This window comes from Porites lutea, chromosome 7 (assembly GCF_958299795.1).
Source record: "Porites lutea chromosome 7, jaPorLute2.1, whole genome shotgun sequence".
Lineage (NCBI taxonomy): Eukaryota > Metazoa > Cnidaria > Anthozoa > Scleractinia > Poritidae > Porites > Porites lutea.
The window spans coordinates 2862355-2884554 of NC_133207.1; the positions used below are offsets into that span (position 1 = coordinate 2862355).

The 22200-nt window shown below is 37.9% G+C and overlaps 1 protein-coding gene across 2 annotated transcripts; it reads right to left on the minus strand.

The window, feature by feature from the left end:
• Positions 1–2821: 2821 nt before the first annotated feature.
• LOC140943865 (inactive tyrosine-protein kinase 7-like) lies at positions 2822–20346 on the minus strand. Of its 2 annotated transcripts, XM_073392982.1 has the most exons (11): positions 20160–20346; positions 19324–19638; positions 14140–14424; positions 13132–13416; positions 12095–12364; positions 11193–11480; positions 10509–10781; positions 9154–9429; positions 7862–8077; positions 6307–6671; positions 2822–5539 (listed from the first exon to the last, which is right to left on the minus strand). In XM_073392982.1, the coding sequence occupies exons 1-11, from the start codon at positions 20236–20238 to the stop codon at positions 4982–4984; spliced, it is 3210 nt and encodes a 1069-aa protein (XP_073249083.1). In that variant the 5' UTR covers positions 20239–20346; the 3' UTR covers positions 2822–4981. The 2 variants fall into 2 exon arrangements, with proteins under 2 accessions (XP_073249083.1, XP_073249084.1); XM_073392983.1 differs by lacking the exon at positions 14140–14424 and having other exon boundaries at positions 20160–20345.
• Positions 20347–22200: the final 1854 nt, after the last annotated feature.

The following is a 22200-nucleotide window of genomic DNA, read 5'->3' on the forward strand; positions in this document are numbered from 1 at the left end:
TGGTTCGTGGATACAATCCGGTGAAAAGGACATGAATATAAGAATTGGACACGCTTGGAGTGCACTCAACAAAATGATGAAAGTGTGGAAATCAAACCTAAAAAATCATCTCAAAATAGGTTTCTTTCGGGCCACAGTTGAAAGTGTACTGCTTTATGGTGCTGAATGCTGGACGATGACTGGAAAGATGATGAATAGACTAGATGGTACGTACACAAGAATGCTCAGAGCAGTTCTTGGAGTTTTCTGGAAGGAGCATAAAACCAACAAAGAACTGTACGGCAATCTTCCTAAGATTACAGATACACTGATGATCAGGAGGCTGCGGTTTATAGGACATTGTTGGAGAAAAAAGGATGAGGTGATAAGTGATTTACTACTCTGGGAACCAAAGCACGGCGCAAGAAAGAGAGGAAGACCAGCATTAACATACATAGACCAGCTGCAAAATGATACTGGTTTGAGCATAGCTGAACTGAAGAACATCATGGAAAACCGGAAGGAATGGATGAAGCTAGTTAATGGAGTTCGAGTTCGCTCGAAATAAGCAAGCAAGCAAGCAAGCAACCCATGGTAGTGGTCCAAAAATGGCCTTTTTTCCAACTTTTTGTTTAGGCAACATAGGCCAGAAAAATGTCTTTTACGATATTCTAGAACAAAAAAATCCCTTTCTAGGCTATAAAAACAAGAAGTTTAAAAAGTGGAAAAATTGACTATTTTCCAAAGGGGTTAACGCATGGTTTTGGTCCAAAAATGGCCATTTTTCCAACTTTTTTTTTAGGCAATATAGGCCTTTAAAATGTCTTTTACGATATTCTAGAACGAAAAAATGGCTTTCTAGGCTATAAAAACAAGAAGTTTAAAGAGTCGAAAAATTGACTATTTTCCAAAGGGGTTAACCCATGGTTTTGGTCCAAAAATGGCCATTTTTCCAACTTTTTTTTCCAGGCAATATAGGGCAGGAAAAGGTCTTTTACGATATTCTAGAACAAATAAATGGCTTTCTAGGCTATAAAAACAAGAAGTTTAAAAAGTCGAAAAATTGACTATTTTCCAAAGGGGTTAACCCATGGTTTTTGTCCAAAAATGGCCATTTTTACAACTTTTTTTTTTAGGCAATATAGGCCTTTAAAATGTCTTTTACGATACTCTACAACGAAAAAACGCCTTTCTAGGCTATAAAAACAAGAAGTTCAAAAAGTCGAAAAATTAACTATTTTCCAAAGGGGTTAACCCATGCTTTTGGTCCAAAAATGGCCATTTTGCCAACTTTTTCTTTTAGGCAATATTGGCCAGGAAAATGTGTTTTACGATAGTGTAGAACGAAAAAACGCCTTTCTCGGCTATAAAAACAAGAAGTTGAAAAAGTCACAAAATTGAGATTTTCCAAGGGGGTTTAACCCTGGTTTTGGTCAAAAAATGACCCGTTTGGCTTTTTGAACTTCTTTTTTTTATAACCTAAAAAGGCGCTTTGTCTTCATTTTGTCCCTAAAATGAAGCGATGGAAATATTGCTAATTTTTGACCAATTACCATGGACTAACCCCTTTGGAAAAATCCCAATTTTTCCACTTTTTTAACTTGGTGTTTTTTATCCTAGAAAGGCGTTGTTTCTTTCCAGAATGTCGTAAAACACATTTTCCGTCCGTACTTTGCCTAAAATAAAAAGATGAAATAATTGCCTATTTTTGATTAAAACCATGGAGTAACCCCTTTCCAAAAACCTCAATTTTTCCACGTTTTTAACTTCTTGTTTTTATAGTCTTAAAAGGTGTTTTTCCTTACTTAAATATCTTGACACACTTTCCTTGCCTATTTTTCGTAAATTAAAAAGATTGAAAAATTGCAATTTTCGACTAAAACTATGGAGTAACCCGTTTTGAAAAATCGGTTTTTTTTAATTTTTGAAGTTGTTGTTTTTAGAGCCTAGAGAGGCGTCTTTCTGTTTCTAATTTATCGATGAACACATTTTTTTTTACCTATTTTCCCTTAAAAAAAAGATGGAGAAATTACTAATTTTTAACCAAAACCATGGACTAACCCCTTTGGGAAAAATTCCATTTTTCGACTTTTTAAACTTATTGTTTTTATAGCCTAGAAAGGTGTTTTTGTTTTTTAGAATTAAGTTAATCACATTTACCTATGCTAATTTGCTAAAATGAAGAGTTGGAAAAATTGCCAATTTTTGACCTAAACCATGGACTAATCTCTTTGGAAAAATCCCAATTTTCCTAATTGTCAAAGTGCTTGTTTTTATAGTCTAGACATTTAAAAGTTTTGACTTTGTTCTATGGCGGTTTTCAAAGTTTATAAAGGCTTGTTGTCTATGAAGAATGTTTTTTTTTGGATCGGCCACAAATACTTTTTCTTGGCCTTTTTTTGACGAAAAGAGTGAATGAAAAAATTTAGAATTTTCGACGAACCCATCGACTAACCCCTTTGATAAAATGCCGAATTTTGCGACTTTCTTAATTGTATGTTTTGATTGCCAATAAAAGCCTTTTTTTTCTTGGTAGTTTTCTTCTTTTTTTTTTTACAAAAAAAGGAGTTGATAACTGTAACTCTTCGGAAAAATATGCAAATTTTGACACTTTCCAAAGGCGATGTTTTTATTGCCAAAAAGGCCATTCTTCTATGAAGAATGTCTCCAAGCACCTTCTTTGTGCTCTTTTGACGAAAAAAACGATGAATTATCTTTTCAATTTTTGACCAAACACATGGTCTAACCCCTTTGGCTTAAAAGAACGTGTGGAGATAAGCTTCCCCCATTTCCCCGATTATACATAATACTTCAACCTTGACAAACAACAGCCACACTTACGTAAAAGTTAACGCAAACTTCTGTCTTTTATTAACTGAGATCATTTTAATTTGCATGCAGTTCACACTAATTCCTGTTGTGGATTAAGATCTAAAAAATTCATTACAATTATTTACAATTAAGTAAAAATAAAATAAACTGTAGACAATGGATTTTTTTTTTCTGCATTTAAAGACTAATACATTTTGAGATAAAACTTCTCTGACAAATTTGGTTTGAACTTAAGAATGTAACTTGCTCTTAAAATCTCAGTGCAATAACAAAGATTGTAGTAAACTGAACATCAATAAAATAAGAGACAAAAATGTAACGCAAATAAGCTATTTATTCCTACACTACTGGCGTTACCATAAATACGTCACGCAAAACATTAAGCAGTCAATATCCGATGGTCCTAAAAATAAAAAGGGACTGCCCAGGATCTCCCATTAAAAAAAAAATGATACCAGGCGAGAGAAGTACTGAAGAATTTTCATTTAAATGGTCACACCACAAGGTGTGACCAAGCCCACCGGCTCAAAAGAAAGAACCACCTGATACAGCGTGAACAATACCATTTCGAAGTAGTGCTCGGTACCTGTCAGTTGAATGGTCACACTTTAGGGGGACGAGGATGAGGTTAGCTTGTAGGAACCATCATTTTAAAATGTCACGATTTAATTCCCTGATTAAATCATAACTGGTAAAAACCTTACCTCATGCAAAATCAAACACAGCTAAAATAAAATTTCCACTTTTGAAATGGAATGAGCGTATTTAGAAAACTAATTTAAGAACATTAAACTTAGGTCTCTGTATTGCCTATCTTAAATAACTAGAAATTCTACCTGCGCAACCCTAAAGATAGTTGCCATTTTTTGTTTGTTTTGTTTTTAACTTTACGAGTTTCCAGACTGAACACTTTGTTACCACATAATATTGAAAAACAAATATTTCTCTTTTCTTATTCCGAACATTTCGTGTGTCAGTATTAGAGAGAAGTTGTAAAAATAGGAAGAGTACTCTACACTGACTTAAAATAAAAATTTTGGAATTAGGTATCACAGCTACTACACCCCGTTTCCTTGCCCTTCGCACAAAACTAAACGTTTAATCAATTTTTCAAAAATTTATTTAATATTCTTCCTCCACCTCAGCAAAGTCTATATAAAAAACGAATAAAATAATAAGAATCAAAGATGTAAGCTGTAAACTAATTAGCTCTACGAATGTTGCTCTTACATAAACAGAGTTTTTTGAAAAAATGTCTGTCAAATCGAAGCCTACCCACGAACACCCTATCCCATGCATTGTTAAATTAGAATCTTCCACCCCATATATTGACTTTTTGCACGTTTAATTCAGTTTAAATGCGCAGTTTTTTAAAATGTAAAGGTTCCCACACAAAGCGACTGCACAAAATCGCGGTAGGTCTTTCAAAACCTGGCTGGCTAAGCCTCGTGAAAAACCACCTGTAACGACATCGAGTACTTACGAAGCTATGACAACTTGGCGAATACTGTGTTTTTAATCAAAGACTGCAAATCAAATTGCAATCGTGTTAGGATGAATCTAAGTGACGATGCGTACGTTGATAATGATTTATGCCCCAGTAAAGACAATTCATTAAAAACAATTACTGTTGGTTTCGACGATTTTGTCTAGTTCACTTCTTTGACGCGACACGTCCAAATTTCGAAATTTATTATACGCATGCGCATATCCCTGGTGATTCCCACATGGTCACTGACACCACAGCTGACTCAAAGCGGGCGATTTTTCGTCTGATTAATCCATCCTAGGGAAGCTACATCCCAAACTATAAGCGTAAAGCGTAAAAGGGAAAATCAAGCAAAACCCTAAGAAAATACATTTCAAATATTAGCTGGGATGGAAGCTGCCCCTGAAGGAACAACGGTGACGATTCCCAGGCTGAACGTGAATTTCCAATCCCAATTTCGTGATTCCTCTAAATGCCTTCGTGACTGTTCATGTCCTTGCGCAAAAGAAATCACATGCAAATCACGTGCCACGGGAAAGGCATTACAGGCAACCCTCAGTTTACATTTTGATTTGTAATTATCATTAACTAGTTCAACCAGAATGAACACAGGTTCGGATCTACAATACTTTGAGAAAAACACGTTCAGCAAGACCACAGCGTACAAGAAGATGGACTCGGTTAAACATGGCTGTCCACGCTTATTCCAGACACGTCATCCAAAACTTCTTGGAAGGACGGTCGAGCGAGCGGGTTGCCTTCCCAACATTTCTCCATTACCTCCAACACGGTGTCCGGGCAGTTGTCGGGCTTGTTAAGACGAAGGTCATTCTTAACGCATTTCAGAACCTCTTCATTGGACCGATCGTGGAAGGGCATCTGACCGAACGTGTAAATCTCCCAAACCAGCACACCGTATGACCAGACATCGCTCTTTTCTGTGAAATCATCGTCAAAGATCGCTTCTGGGGGCATCCAACGCAGGGGAATCAGCACGTTGTTGAAGCGGAAGTACTCGGCATTGTAGAGATCGTAGCTCAAACTCAAGAAACCGATTTTGACTTTGAGGTCCTTGCCAACCATGCAGTTTCTCGCGGCGAGGTCTTTGTGCACAAATTCTTGCGAACTGAGGTAACTCATTCCAGAGGCCAACTGCTCGCAGATGGAGAGTTTTTGACTTGAGTTCAAAGTGCTGCGGCCATTATCGTAACATGAGAGCAGAAACTGCTTCAAGTCGCCCTAAAAAGGAAGAGAAAAAAGATAACGTAAATTGTACGGGAAACAGAACTGTCTTCTGGCAAGATTAGACAAGACTTGCGCATTTTGACACAGAACTCTCTCACCCTTTCCGGGGTATCCATCGCAAACTCTTTGACTCCAAAAAAAAGATAACTCCCTACAGTAAGGGATCTCTCAACCGACTTGCGTTGGTCTTTCTAGCCTACGAATAAACTTTTTCCTCGTCTCTTCGCCACCGGGTACGTTTCGCGAGAGAGACGTCTGCGATTCGGCCTCAAAAATACCATACTGATGACGTGAATCACTGTTTACATAATTAATCTGGTACTCATGGAAACCCACATGTAAATTTGTTCGAGTTTTGTTTATTTTCTCCTGGTCTATTATCGTTAAGTTTTGAGTTCTGCGAATAAGCGGCGGCAATCTCCAGTGCTTCTTGTAACGAAGAATATATTCCCTGAATAATGACTGTTTCTTCTTAGTAGATTCATGACGTTTAGTAAATTTGATCATTGTGACCTTTTGCTTTTTATCTGTCAATCACAAACAACTAAAAGAATAGAACTACGTCGACCAACCAGCGCACGATGACCTGATTTTAGAAAAACCACAGTCATCAGTATGGAATTCTGGGGGTAGAATCGCAAACGTCTCTCCCGCAAAACGTGTTTCGTCCCCAACGGAAAAGAGTCATGCGAGACGAATGCATTCGCAGGCTATGGTTGAATATATACTAAAAAAGCAAGTTAAGAATTACATGTACAAACCTTTTCAGCTGATTCAAATATCATGTAAATTGGTTCCTCTTCCCTGCACATCCCAAGAAGAGCAACAACACTGTCGTGCTGCAGTCCACACAACGCGTCCATTTCTTTCGTGAACTCTTCGCGCACCTGGTCATCACTACTAGCCAACGCCTTAACAACTACCATGGTCTCCTTCTCGCCGTCGCGAATGCCACTGGCTCGTGCCAGGAACGATCGGCCATACCCGCCGTTACCCAGGCTCCTTAGTGCTTCTAAGTCGTGCCTGGGAAACTCCATTTTGTCGTAGCTGGGCTGGGATTTGTAGACCGGGTTCATGGTCATGTCGTTAGGATCTCCGCCTTGGTGTTCGATGTCACCATTGTTTACTGTCATTGAGAAAAAAGGGGGTAGGAGTTACTCCTAAAACGACAGTAGGATGATTACGCAAAGACGTTTTTCAGCAACGCACGGCAACCGGAAGTGGACCCCATCTTATCACTTTTGGGCAAATACGTAATTTTCGCGATCCCATCTTAGTCACTTTCTATTTTTATGAATAGACCCATTTTCCAGATTGAATGAAGCACACATTACTTTACATCTGCAGTACAAACATTCTGGTACGTTTGCTAACCATAAATATGAAGATCTGTCTTACGCCCCAAAATCCGAAAATGTGCGACCCCATTCTAGTGACTCTATTGAAAATGCGACCCCATTATAATCAATCCAGTCGTGAAAATGCGACCCCATCCAGCGGCACATCCCTATTAGCCTCGACCCCCCCCCCCGGTCAAAAACGTATTTGCCTAAGCTCCAGAGTAACTACTTAAACGGGCGTCATCTGAGCTAAGCAGGGCCATGTTTGAAAAGCAACTTAAAATTAGGTGGGAGTTTTTCAAAACGTTCCGTGTGTGTTTTGCTTCATACACTTGTCAATTACCCAAGTATGAGTTGTCTGAGATACCATGCAAAAAAATCCTCTGCTAGAAACGGAATGGTTGCGGAAAATTCCCACCTATTCTTAAGTTGCTTGACGCAGCCAGACCCACCAATAATAAACGAGCAAGAACGAGCATTCTTAAATGGGAAACAAATTGAGCCTTTCTTTTTTTCTTGTCTTCTCTGTCGAGTAGGGAAAATCTTCCCCGTTTAACAAAAATCGTTATGTTTGCTTGGGTTTCGTGAACGACCTTTTGTTAACGCTGACGTTTATAAAAGACACATGGGTAAGAACGGCTAACATGCGCTCATTACAATGCAGGCCCGAACTTGTGGAAAGAGTAAGAAAACTGGTGAGAAAACTCGTAAAAGAGGCCAGTTCGTTGAAGTGGGAAGCCACTCGCTTCAAGGTATTTTGATCACTAATAATCTTGATGATGATGATGATAATAAAAATAACAATAACAATTACAATAATTAGATCTTAAGTTGGAATTCAATTTGTCCTAATATTTTGACTTCTCGCTGCAGTTTTGCTTTCGAGTAGCTAGAAAAAGGCAAGGCATCTCACTCGAAGTTGAACGTACAAAACGAGTAGCAAAAACTTAGCAAATGGGCAAAGATAAACACTTACAGTTCTCGCACTCGGGAGCCATGATTTCTTCTTTCTTGCTCTGTCTTGCTCTTCTTCCTTTGCAGTAGATCATTAAACCGACGACAAGAACGATATACGCTGCTGCACAACCCACAGCAATACCTATAGTTCTTCCCATGGACTCCACAGAGGAAGACTTGCCTTTCCCAGGGTTATTTTTTTCATTATATAAAGCTTCTCCATCTGTACCACGATCTACACGAGAGCGGGCAAACGGTGAGTTAGTTATGTTAGCAAGACAAACATTTCCAAGAGTTTGCAATTCTAATTGGAGTAAAAAACTAAGCCACTTTGTACAGAACAATTAGAGCGGTTTTCACTTGACTGTCGAAAGGGATTGGTTTTGGTTTTGGTTTTGGTTTTACTACGCCCTTTGGTTGGCTAGTGTATTTACTTTGGTTTTGGTTTTACGACAGTCAAGTGAAAACCGCTCTAACAGTATAGTGGGAATGTATAAGGTGCTGTATATGGTGTCTAGGTCTCACTTTTGAGTCTGTGGATAAAAATCCTAAAGTGTTGCGACTCAAATGAAAGCCATTGAACAGTAACTTCATGTGGTACTGACCATTACAATACACTGTACAAGGTGGTTCTAACTTTTGAGTCGGTAGATGAAATCCGTAAACTTTGGGTTACCGTTCAAATTGAAGCCACTGAAAAGTACTTTTCAGTGGTACTATTTATTATTTCATAACATCACAGCTTAACTGACAGACGACCAATAACATCGCGACATAATTGACCAATCAGACCAATAACCAGAGTATAATACCATCAACTGACGTGATACAACTCACTTTGACTCGGAAGATGACTACCGCACAGGTTGTCGAAACGTCAGTCACTGTCAACAACAACAGTCCTATTCAGGACTACGTTCACCCGGACGATCAAACTCAAGCTATTTTTGAAATGAATCCTGGGTTCAAACCTTTCAACCTATTTATTATGCTGTACAAAGTGGTTCTAATTTTTGAGTCTGTGGATGAAATCCTGAATTGTTACCATTCAAATGAAGACTACTGAACCGTACTTTGCTGCGGTACCGTTTATTTTGCTGTACAAGGTTGGCCTTGCATTGGAGTGTCACCATTCAAATGGAGACTACTAAGACGCAGACTGAGAGCATCAGGAGCTGTAGGGCAAGTGCATTACGTGAGCACGCGTGACAATACTTTGTCTCTTCTAACAATGGCCACTTTCAGGAGTGGAAGGCTACGAAGCTTAAGGGAGTTTAAGGGAGTCTAATTCAAAAAATAAATTCTCCTTACCCTGGACCACAAGGCTGAACTTGCTTTGTTTCATTTCAGCATGGTTAGCAGCGATGCAGTAGTAGCGTCCTCGGTCCGACATACGCACTTCCTTAATGTGGAGTGTTCCATTCGGGTGTTGAATGAATCTATTAGGGTCTAGTTTGTCTCCTCCCTCCACGTCTTTACTCCAGCTTATTTTGGGCTTAGGGTCACCTGAAGCATTGCAGTGAAGCCAGATGTGGTCGTCGACATAAGCTGTTGTATTCTTTGGCCGTGTCAAAAATCTAGGATACACTGTTAACAGAGACAGTGACATCAATACTAAATCCTTCCCTATAAACGTTTTAGGTCACCTAAAGTAGTTGGATGTAACTGAGGGAAAGCTAACTGGGAGAAGGCCAGCAGTTGTCCCAGCCCCTCCCCCCCTTCCACCCCAGGTCAGCAGGGTGTGAGCAGGGGGGAACACCTGAGACTCAAGGTGGTTATGGGTAGCTACTTAAAATTCACGTTGGTTTCTTTTTTCAATTATTGTAGATCATTATATTTTGCAACCATAATATTACTACACATTCAAAGCTCAAGACAACTTTTGGATTTGTATCTCAAAGGTAAATAGAGGGTTAGCCCACGAGCACACTCCCCAGGCGAGCGAACGCGCGTCTCCTTTCACGTCCTACTCTTTCAAGACTTCTTGCCAAAATGGAGAGCTTGCTCGCAGGCATATACGAGGGTGTATTCACACTCCATTAAAACTCTTTGTCAAGGCTGCCATAAATTAAAAAATTCAGAATATTTTCTCAGTTTTCAAAGTGCTCTAAATAATTTGTAATTCAAATTTCCTTTGCCCTCCTTTGCGGACCACTCTATAGATGTACATGTATGTTGACTTCAATTTCTTCTCTTAGTGTTTTTCAAGAGATCTGGATTCTTTGGAGGGAATACATCAACTTAAGCTAAATTTTCCCCAATGTGAATTGCTGATCTGTGGAAATCAGCCTCGCTACATGCTTCCATGATCATCATTAATTTGTAGATGAGATCAAAATGTCATAACACTGCTCCCTCATGCACAACTACTATTTTCCTGTTGAGTGCCCTCCCCTACTTGAACTGCTCCACCTTATTTAATATTCAAGTCTGTAGCCATGATCATACTTAAATGAAGTCTACACGAGGACCTATTTGTCTTTTTACCAGCCTCTCCAATCTGGAGACTGTTTATGAAAACACGTTCGCCTCCATTCAAGTTTGAACAGAAGCCATAATCAAAGAAAGTTATACATTCACAAACTGTCTCTGTAAACATAGATGTACTTGTGTGGACGTAACTCAAGCTAAATACTAATCAAGAAGTCACATCTCAATAATCTTACCAAAAACAGTGATGTTAACGTAGCTTGTAAAGCTGCTAAATTCATTTCTACCAGTACACCAGTACGTTCCAGCATCTTCTTTTTCGACGCCGCTGAAAGTCAACACATTACTTGATTGGTTAATGCGTGGATTGTCTTCAATTTGGATTCCACTTTTCTTTAACCATGTGATAGTGATTGGCGGGTATCCTTCAAAGTCACACTCGATCTTCTGAGGCACGTGGAGGTTGGCATTTACAGACATGAATGGAATGCCCTTGAGCTTAACCTTACCTGAAAGCAAAGAAAATGCAGTTTATACCGAGATAAAGCATGTTAGTTTGAATTCAACAGCATAAGCAGCCATTTTACATCAGAGCAGCAGTGGCAATCAGAACATAAAAGAGAAAACAGATTTTATACAATGTACTTTTACGCCAAACCCATGCATCTCCCTCAAATGCATGAATGCAATGCAAAATTTCTCAAGTTACTTTTTACGGAGGATTTTACAGTCAAAGCGGCAAAACCCTGAACATTTGAAATATTTCTGGAATGTTTACTGTGTCATTACCCTAAAACTATGGATCAGGAGGTCCATGGTTCGAACATCACCCATTGCATTGTTTCCTTAGACAAGGAACTTTACTTAAAGGATATTATTTATTCCACCGAAGAACCTGTCCTAAAACAAACTTCACTTACCTTTAACTACGAGTATGGCTTGTGCTTGGTCAGCCCAGCCTCCCGGGTGATCAGCCAAGCATTCGTAAGTACCATTGTCTGAGGGCTTGACCTTTGGAATCACCAGTCTTTTTCCAAGTCCACCATCAACTTCCTCAAAGATATGTTCACTGTCTTCCTGCACCTCTTTACGATCTTTCCACCAGGAGATTTTGGCTGGAGGGACAGACTTCACTGTGCAGTTTAAGACAGCCTTCTTGTCTTCCTTTAATGTCTGGTCATCAGGTTTCTGAGTAATTTGGGGTTGTTCTAGACAGCAGCAAATGAGAACATACATGTACTTTGCATGCAGTCAAAACTGTAAAATGTATTCTGTTGTGTTTATGTACCCATTAGTGCATGTGTGAACAGTGATTAAAACCCTCACTAACTCGAACTCCCGAGAGATAAGACAAGTTTGTCTAACAAGAGGTTTAATTCAGAGGGGTTAAAATTAATTCACTAAAAACTGAGCCAAGGGAATTAAGTTTTCGGATCAATAAACATGCCTAAACTTTTGAAACTTTCCATTGCAGCACATTGGAATCAATTGGTAGTAACAATATTGATCGCATAATGCATGAATATAAACATTTTGTTAATCTGAAAAATTTACCAAAATATCTGTGATAAAATAGCTCTTACAGTTCTACTAAAACATTACGAAGCTTTCTAAACAAGGTTAAAAGAAGGAAGGTTAAGAATGTGACAAAATTTTACACATGCAGCTGTATGTTGTTGTCTGAAGTAAAATTTTCCAATTTGGAAATATCAGAGAGCGTTTCTTTTGAAGAAACGCTGTACCTTAGACCCGAAAAAATACACTGTACTGATTATGTTCAACGATTAAACGTAGTATAAATAAGTAGCATTATCAAGCTTACCAGACACAACTATCTGAATAGTCTTGGATTTGGTTACATAACCATTTGTTGCCACACAGGTAAAGTTTCCAGTATCAGTTAGTTTTGTTCTGTTTTTCTCAAGCGTACAACAGCCCTGCTTGATGAATTTTTTTGTTGGGAGTGCCTGGCCACCTTTAAGCCAATTGATGGACGGAACAGGTGATCCTTTAGGCTTCTTACACAGCACTTCTGTTTTGTCATTTTTTAGGATGTAGAGAGTAGATGTAGGGAATGTCACATCATCTAAATCTGCATGTTTAAAGATAAGTTTTGTTACTTAAAGTGTTCAGAATACACATGAAAGGAATGTGAAACATTTGTTGCCAGATTTTCCTACATTATCATGAAAGGAAACCAGAATAGTGATATTAAATGCCAGTTCTCGATAACGACGAAAAACCATAGGCCCCCTCTCACAACTCTTTCACTGTTCTGATTCGTGTGGGACATAAAAGTAACCACACTGCTGTTTATAAAGAGTAGGGGGTGTAAACCCCGGTGGTATGGTACAACCTTTCACGGGCTGGGTGGGTAATGAAGGGGTTGATATCAATTGGGATGCAAGTCCTGTTTCATCCCCTGTCACTGTGTTGAGTCGCTATGGTTAATTCAATAAAGTATTAATTAAAAGTGATGTAAAAAATTCTAAAATTCTAGTACTTATTACCACATAAACTTTCATAAGGTAAACATGGCTAAATAAAAGTAAGGCTACATGAAAGTCAAACTCGTGACATTGCTCCCACGTTGTTCGAGATCAACAAGGGTGTTCAAATAGCTTCACATGTAAGAAAAAGCTTCTCTGTCTCGGTCTGGCCGTTATGCTCCAGGTACTACGGCCTATAGTCTATCAGGAAAAGTGACTGTTACAGCCCATGAAAATGGGCTTAAGAACTTTGCTGTTGCCTTGTCAACAGTAGGCAAAACAAAGACAAAAGAAATGATAATAAATTTATTATTATTATTGTTATCTTTTTAATTTTTGATACTGATCACTATTGATGTGGGTTACTTACAAGCTAGCTCTAAAGTGCTATCCTTGGCGATTTTGTTCACTAAGTTAGTAGCAGTACACTTGTAAGTAATGGCATCTTGGCTGTCAGCATTTTTAATCTCAAGGGACCCATCAGCATTAATACTGTATTTGGAACTGTTCTGCAATGGGTTGACATCACCACCAGCATACCAGTTAATTATGGGTGTTGGATTGCCAATTGTTTTACAGGGAATCTTTGCCGATTTCCCTTCTATAACCCAAGATGTTGCTGGAGGCGGTTGCAGGAACTGAGGATGCTGCCCAACTGGAACAAGACAAGAACATGAATTAAAATTTGATTCAGGGTAAAATACAGATCTGGCCAATTCTGAAATTCCAATAATTTATATGTACTGATCCACTGATGCTAACATCTAGAGATGTAAAATCTGGGAACTGTCTCCTTTGTGGTACACATCACCCTTCTCCCATACCCATATCTGGGAGATTTTTATAAAATGTTTTTCCACGAGAGTTGGCACATACATGTATTACTATATTCACCTAATACAGCCTTACAACATGACCAAATTTCTATGGCTTATTCACTGGTAACAATATTGATAGGATTCAGCTTTACTTTTACATGGTACCATTAATCCTGCTTTTTTCAAAACCCTTCCTTTTTACCTGGTACACTGAACTGTAAAGCAGAGAATGACGGGATGCTTTGTCCTTCTACATTATACATAAATCTTTGGATGAAATCCTATGATGTTACCATTCAAATGTAGCCTATCTGGCAGAACTTTGGCATAGGGCTGTTTTTTTTTTATCAGGATTTTACAAAACGATAACATGAAAAGACGGTGAATTTTAAGCTTGGTGAACAAATGTGAAGATGAAATAATCAGCATGTCATGAGCGTGGGACAAAGAAAAAACTCTGAGTCTCCGACTCAGGAATTTATGTGAATTTTTTCCTTTGACTGCTATTCAGAGTGAGAACAGTAATTTACAAAATAAAAATGGGGATTTTTTGAACATACCAATGACAGAGATGGATAATGGTGAATCTGGCGTTTTGGTAACAGATGATGGTGAAGATGCTGTGCATGTGTAACTCCCGCTATCCTCAGTAGTTGCATTTTTAATGAGGACCTTGTTACGATCCACTGTGATGTGTCCACCTGAATTTAGGGTAGCACCATCTTTTAAAAATGTGTATGTTCCAGATGGGTTCATATAGCACTTGCATCGTATTTGTATATCACTTCCAGTTAGGAATAAACTACTGCCAGATTTAACAATTATCTGTGCTGTTGGACAGACCCCTGTAAAACAAATAATAATAAAACTGCAGGTCCATTTATGGCTCATCAGGGCTTTAACTAACATAATTATGTACTTGAATAAGCACCATGACACTTATAAAATTCTCCATGCCTCAAATGAGACACTTACTCGAGGGAGCAGCTTATTTGAGAGTGGCATTTGGTATTATCATATTCGGTTTTAAAATATAAGAATCAACGTCCTTTGATTTTGATTATATCAGGGCCGTGTAGCTTATTCGGATTTGGGGCAGTGCTTATTAACTTTTCTGTCCCAGATGGGGCCCTTAATCAGGGATGGCCCTTATTTGAAAAAATACATGTATTAAAACTGGCATCAATGCATCTTTTCTGTACTAGAAACCAAATCCTGCAAATTACACTGCCACATTAGTCAGCAGGATAAATCATCACATTGTATTATTGAAATGAAGACCTTGTAAATTTATGACATTCAAATAAGATAAACCTGTGGTAGCAATGGGCATTCAGTCAGTCAATCCTTGACTGAGAAGGGCTCGAAAAAGTTGAATTACAGCAGAAGCAGCTCTAACATTTTGCTTGATCAGGACCACTTCTTACTCATCTTAGTTAATGATTTTGTTAGAGGATGACTTGCCTAGACCTCACACATTGGGCAAGTAAGCTCTAAAAGTAACTTGCGCGATGAAAATAATATTAGCAGACACAACCCACACAATGTCATTAACTGTTCATCTTATGGTGCAAAGATGGTATTTGCAGAACAGCTGTACGTAATTAAGTTTTGACTTTAAAACAGGCTTTTGCCAGATTTATCATAATTATACACAATGACTGCACTAACTGGTGAATTTTCTCAGCTTTAAACAAGAGGATTAAATTTCAGAGACCTTAATCCAAGATTAGTTCTAATCCACTTTTATCCCACCCACCCAGACTAAAAATATCATTATTCAGAGATAAGTTTGCAGAGGAACCAATATGCCTCTATACAAAGCCTAAAAATGATCCAGATAAGAACATACTATACTTCTGTCTGTTTAAACAACAATGTTTACAAGAATTTCACAGAGCAGGATGTGTACATGTATTTTACCTCTAGATTTTCAACTGACTGCTTTGTAACACAATCTCCTCTCAATCTAAATCACAGAAATACTATATTGGAAACATCTGAATTGTAAACTTTTCTTGGCTATTGTTTGCAACTCAACTAATGGGTTTGAATTCTTTCAACACCACGAAATATCCTCACAAATGAGGTAAAAATACATCTTATTTTGTAAACTGTTTTTCTTTTTCTTGACATTTGCGAGAAAATGGAAACATTCTTGAGTGGAAAAACTATTTTGCCATATAACAAAGAATGCTAGAGGTCCTAGGACTATCATTACATAATATTTTATATGTTTCACACATTAGCACCTGGCAATAATATTGCTATTATGGGTAACCTTCATGTATCATACATGATTAAGCCCTAAGAGTGATCAGCATGAAATTTCTCCTTATAATATCAATGCTGTAAAAAACTGAGTGGTCATGAGAATTGAGTACATGATCCTGGAAGATGAATGTAATAATTATTTTACTGATATTTCAACAAATTCTCCCCACTACTTCTATTGAAAAAGTATAGGGACATTAAATGAGCATTTCAATTTTGATATTAGGGTTTCACCTTTTAAACCCCAACATCAACATACATCTTCTCCACACTGTTCTTCATACATTCCTTATGGTACTGCTTGAGAGAATATGCGCTAACATCACAACATTTCATCTTTGGTGATCATTTCATTAATTCCCATTACCTGTCTGTTTGATCAGGCAGTGTTATTGTTGGGAGAAATTAGACGCTGGTCATTATTGGGGCTTAAAGAGTTAAGAGGTTAAGCAGGGGGAAATAGGTGCCAGTGTCGGTGGTTTCACATTATTCTAAAGGCATCAAATAAACTTAAAAAAAGACACACTACACAGCTGTCACACAAAAAAAGTGGCGTGACAGCCTAGCTGTTTCCTCAGCGGCAAGATAATGGCAGAAGATTTCACATGTTGTGCAATGACAGAATAGCCAGACTGCGGCCTCAAAAATCTAGCAAAAATGACATAAATACCACTTGACAGATGACAACTGAGCAAATCTGCTAGAACAACCTAAACTGCCAAAAAACAGGCAAATGCTTTGAAGATAAGAACTTAACATAGAGGTTAGCACGTTTGGAGCAAAGGTTATTTTCTAGACCAAAACAGTGGAATTGAAAATTATACTATTGGCAGAACTTTTTGATGCATACCAAATAGCTATTACATATACATTTTTTTCATGAAGATTTTTACATTTGAATGGTATTTTTTTAGTATTTCATCTTTGTACCTGAACCACGATGCAAATAACTGGTTTTTCTTTAAGTCTTATTTAACTGCGTCAACTTGAGACCTTGATTGAATATACACTGAAACAATCAATTTTACTTTTTTTTCTTCAAAGGACATGTCTTGTCTGTTCACAGAACCTCTATTTTCTCTTCATAGATCATTGCGAGATATCATATTATGTGGTGTTCCAACGTAATCAAGGACGCATTCAGCCTCTCTACTAAAAATTACTGTGCATGAAGAAAAGTGTGACTGGCAGGTAGATTGAATACTACACTGTATCCTGTATTCATTGCAATAATGTTATTTTGTTGATACAACAATTCACTGAGCACACCCAAGGTAGATTATTCTACTCTTTAATTTGGTGTATTAATTTTGTCCAGACATTATGTCCGACCACATTTAAGATTTCGTCAAACATGGGCCAATTCCCAATAACTGCCTGTTATTTGCAGCTTAGCTGTAACCCTCCAATTCACATTATCTCCTATGGTGGCACATTACGAACTTATGTGGTAACAATTTAAATGAAACCTTCCTATAATGTACATTACAGCTGGGGCATGTTTGATAAACAGTATTTCTGAATAAAAATTTACAGAATAAGCTCTGGAAAAATTAATCATTTGCTTGAGGATTCATTGCATTGGAATATCTAGAAATCAATTTGATATAAAAATTCCAATGAATGTAGTGTAAAAATGGTATAAAAAATATCATGGCACAAGAGATTTGTACCTAGAATTTTTCGGTGTTCTTATTCCGGAAAACAATCAATGATATGCGGCCAAAATTTCATATGGCAGTATTTTTTTGTCTTTAATTGAAGACTTATCTAAAATTTTGACGATGGGAATGATTAATCTCTGAGGTGGAAAAAAGTTCAAGAAATTAGAAAAATGAACAAGCTGAAGGTCAAAAAATAATTAAATTTGATAGTTATAAAATCACTGTAAAAATTTGCATTTAACTAAATTTAATGACAGAAAAAATTTTCTTGCACACAAAGAATAAGGATTGCAATGGGGTCGTCACTAAAAGAAAACAATCATTTAAAAAGATCTCACAACTAAATTCAACAACATCAATTTCATTTTACAACTCCGACGATCGAGTGGTGTTGATCATTAGTTCTTGAATACGGTTCTCTTTATCGGAACGCATATTAAAGTCCTTCTAATGAGGATGACTTATCTCACATAATGGAAAAAAAATTCCTTTCACAATAAGTTTTTTTGAGCATGCACTGAAGTCTAAAAGTGTGCCAAGTCTCAGTGACTTCTTTTTGTCATCACATTTTTCTTCAAGCCCTCAAAGCAATCTCCCAAATCAAATAATAATTTATTTACACTGGCAAACCTCCCGGCGCTTTTGAGAGATCTCAAGAACAGCTGTCAAACTGCAAACATGGGAGTTGTTTCTCGCATAATGCATAAAGTCACTAATACAGATAAATTATTCAAAAGTTAAAAGGGACAGTGATTTCGGTTAAAAGAACAAGTAACCCTTTAAGACGTGATGCAGGAAATAAGTTTACAAAATAATAATTATTGACAACTCACTCAAGGAGACAACCAATACAGCTTCAATTGTGAAAATGGTTGATTAGACGGGAACACTCAGACAGCGCGGCATTGTAGATCTTATCTTCAATCAAACATAATAAGCTTTAAAGACGAAGTAGTTTTTGTGGCACTTACAAAAAACCCCCTCAAGAGAGAAAAATATATCAAAGATGCGCAAAAATACCTACTGAAACTACCTCAGCAGAATTCTTTGTATCATTCCAAACGAAAACTTGATCCGAAGAGGAAAAGCTATAAGATTACCATTTTACCGCAAAGTATGTCAAATTTCTGCCCTTGCATTACTACACATCAATCGCATTTAGAGAATTTTCCGTCAACATGACGAACCTTAAACTTTCAATTGGATTTATACCCAAACCAACATTAAAATGTCCATTGTCTGGGCCAAGTGGAAAATATTACATCAACTAGAACTTTAAACAGAAGTGCCAACAAACACCACAAATCGGCACAATGGAGTAAACAACGAATAGAACCACCACTTGCCATCGATCGCGTAACTTCACTCAAATTTGAACAATACCGCAATTCAAAGACAGAGGTCTGAACTTAAAAACGGATATAAGCACACATAATGGACTTGAGGCGGACACATAAAAGCAACTTGTTGATTTCTGTTCGATGTTAAGTACTTTGATACCATGATAAATACACAGGGCGCAAATGAAAGTGTAATTTGCAGCAGCCACAAGAAGATTTTTTTACGGAGCTCTGCAAGACACTGATATCATTAAACTGTTTATTACAGAAACATGCGGAGCTTTAGAATAATTTCACCACGCGTTCTGTCTTCACAACTGTTTTATTCAATGCCCCAGGCAGAGAAATTGAAAACATCCTCGCAGAGATTTCGGAAATGTACAAGGAGATGAAAGCCGCGGGGAAAATTTTAACGCCCTGAAAGACTCTCGTGATTGAAGCTTTGTTAGTCTTGATGTAATCTTACCTTTGACATCTAGCGTTGCTGTATTGCTTTTTCCGAGGATTTTAGTTCTACCTGGCCTCGTGACATAACACTGATAGGTGCCTCGATCGTCGAGCTGTGTGTCCGTTATTTCTAAAGTGCCGTCAGCTGATTTTATAGTAAACCTAGAGTTTGTCTGAATAGTTTTATTGTCGTGGGACCAGTTATACTCTATTTTTTTATTTTTAGTAACAGTCGCTGCGCATCGAAATGTCAAAGTAGCACCCACGTTTACAGTTTGTGAAGATGGCTGTTCATCCCATGTAATAGTCAACTGTGAATCCGTAAGCGATGAACCTAACAATAAAACACAACGTTAAAAATTAAGTTTGCGCTATGCACGTTGCACCAAGTTTTACAAAACCCTTAATGTTGAGGAGAAAGATAAGTTTAAGTTGAATGCAAGTTTCTGAACAGCAGAAGCGACCCTTGCCACTAAGATTTTTTTCTGAAAAATTATAAACACACACTGCACTTTGAAATTAGGATGATTAGAAAAGCGTCCATTTAATTATTTTTTTCCAATCCGATTTGAAAAGAATAAAAATGAAGATAAGAGACAAAGAGAAAGCCGACGAAGTACATTGCTTTCCTCCATATTATGAACGGGCGACAACTAACTGCCCTAATCTTGGAATTCGTTGCCTGCATATCACCTTCAAGAGCTTGTTAAACATATAATTTAAATACCAGCATCCTAGAGTTATTTTTCCACTCAAGAAATGGCAGAATTACTGCCGTGAACGAGACGATTTCCAAATAGCCATGCCCGGATGGAGTTCAATGGCTTTGAGGTATAATTTAGGAAGTATGCTTACCTAACAAGACAAAATAAAGCCAGGCCCAAAAACACGAAAATCGAACAAGGTGCCTCTTAGATTTGAAAAGCAGATCCATTACGTCGTTATCTCGCCAAAGAGAACTTCATACAAAGCATAAACGCTCGACGACACAAATCATTCGCGGCAACAGAAGAAATCTTTGCCGAAATTCGACCGCTTTTTGGGCTTGAACGCTAGATTGACATATATCACGTGGTAGTCATTCTTTATTGTCCCTTGCGGCCGGAAGTGAGACTAAACCAATCACAGCACTGCATTTAGCGACACTCTGGACCTGCAGCGGAAATGTATTTCCACGAGTTTTGTGTGAATCAGACAAAAAAGAGATATTCGCTCTCTTTTGTTCGCCTTTTGTAATCTCCACACCCTCGCATGACTCATACCTTATCCTTACCGCATTTGCTTAAATATTTTCAACTTCTCTAATTAAAAGCGACAATAAGTTAAGCCGCAAACGATTTTACCGACTATATAAGGCCTAATTTGACCCTGGGAGAGAGAATGATTTCGAGTAAAATTATTGCTTGCGGTGAATTTAAATTGCGATAGTCATCCGAATATTTTTGTCTTCTTGATCTCAAGCAAGTTTATTCGTGTCTGGTTATTCGACAACCTCGTCTCCAGAGTTCTCCGAAACATCTGATCTCAGACGTAATTTCCTGTAGAAAACTACTTCTCAATTTTCAAACCAACAAACATTGTATAAGATGTCTTCAGGTTGCCACACGTATATTTTTCATGTATTTTTTTATGAGCCGAAGGAAGTATCATTTCACTCCATTTAAAACAGTGCGGTTTGTTACCCTTAAGATAAGCAAGCACCTATCATTAAAATCCAGTACTGTAAACAAGATTGCAGTAGTATTGTTCGTTGGCGACTGAGAATATTAATAAAAGTGTTTTCGGTTTCCTCTTGACTAATAAGATGATCAACCGCCAACGGCTTCCGCTTTTTTATTTTTCAAATTCTCGAAGTTCTTCCATAGACATAAAGTTCTTCTCAAAATTTCTGTACGGGAAATTATATAGAAAGTTTACGTGTACAAACAGGGAAAGTAAGCTGCGGCTAAATCCGGCGATTGTTGCACATTGCAATGCTCGTGCTCGAGGTCGGAAAGAGGATTACACGAAATCTTCCAAACAACCATGAAGTGCACACGTGAACTAACTCATCCATATATCGACATATCACGTTTTGAGAAAATGCGTATGAAATTCGACATTTGTAGAAAACAATACAATCACTTCTAGTTCAAAGCGATGGTTCGCTTTCTAACGCAGGCAGAACATTTCAGATTTTGACCTCTCATTCTTTAGATGTTTTATGAAACCTTATAGAGGGTCAAGTTTCAATGGAAAGAAAAATCGAAAAGGTCAAATGTTTTCGCAGGATCATGAACAAACCCGAGGCGAGGCGTTACCCAATGCCTACGTCACAGTCACCCCACCACCATTTCCGGCATAACGTCAAGTACCGTAATTTCCCCTTGATATCATATGATGTAAAAACTGGACAAACGAGAATACGTAGTTACAGCCATTTCATAGGTGATCGTTTCAAAAGAAAAGCAACTAAAAGCTGTTTATTTGCTTGATTGCACGTTATCTTTCTTCAGTTTCCTTTGTGCGGTCTTGTTTGCTTGAGTGTATATTGCATTTATCGAAACCCGGTTCCTCATGGACTTGGGCATTGGGCACAAGAACTTGGGAAATGCAAGCAAAACAAGACACAACAAAACGCATCATGCGACCGATGAAAAAACAAACAAACGAACAAGAGCATGCGGAAGTCCTCACTATTTGTTTAAATACTAAGTCCCGTTGCTACTTGTTTTCATGAACCTTGATCTAACAAGCAGCATAGAGAAAAAAAATATATATCACTGATTCTTACGTAACTTCCTTTTGCCGAAAGTCAAGGAAGAACGGACCAGGTCAACCCCGCCCAAATCACTATTAAGGTGAGGAAAAGCGCATAAGCGTTTTTTGAGACAAAGGCGGGAAAGGCTAGGCTCAT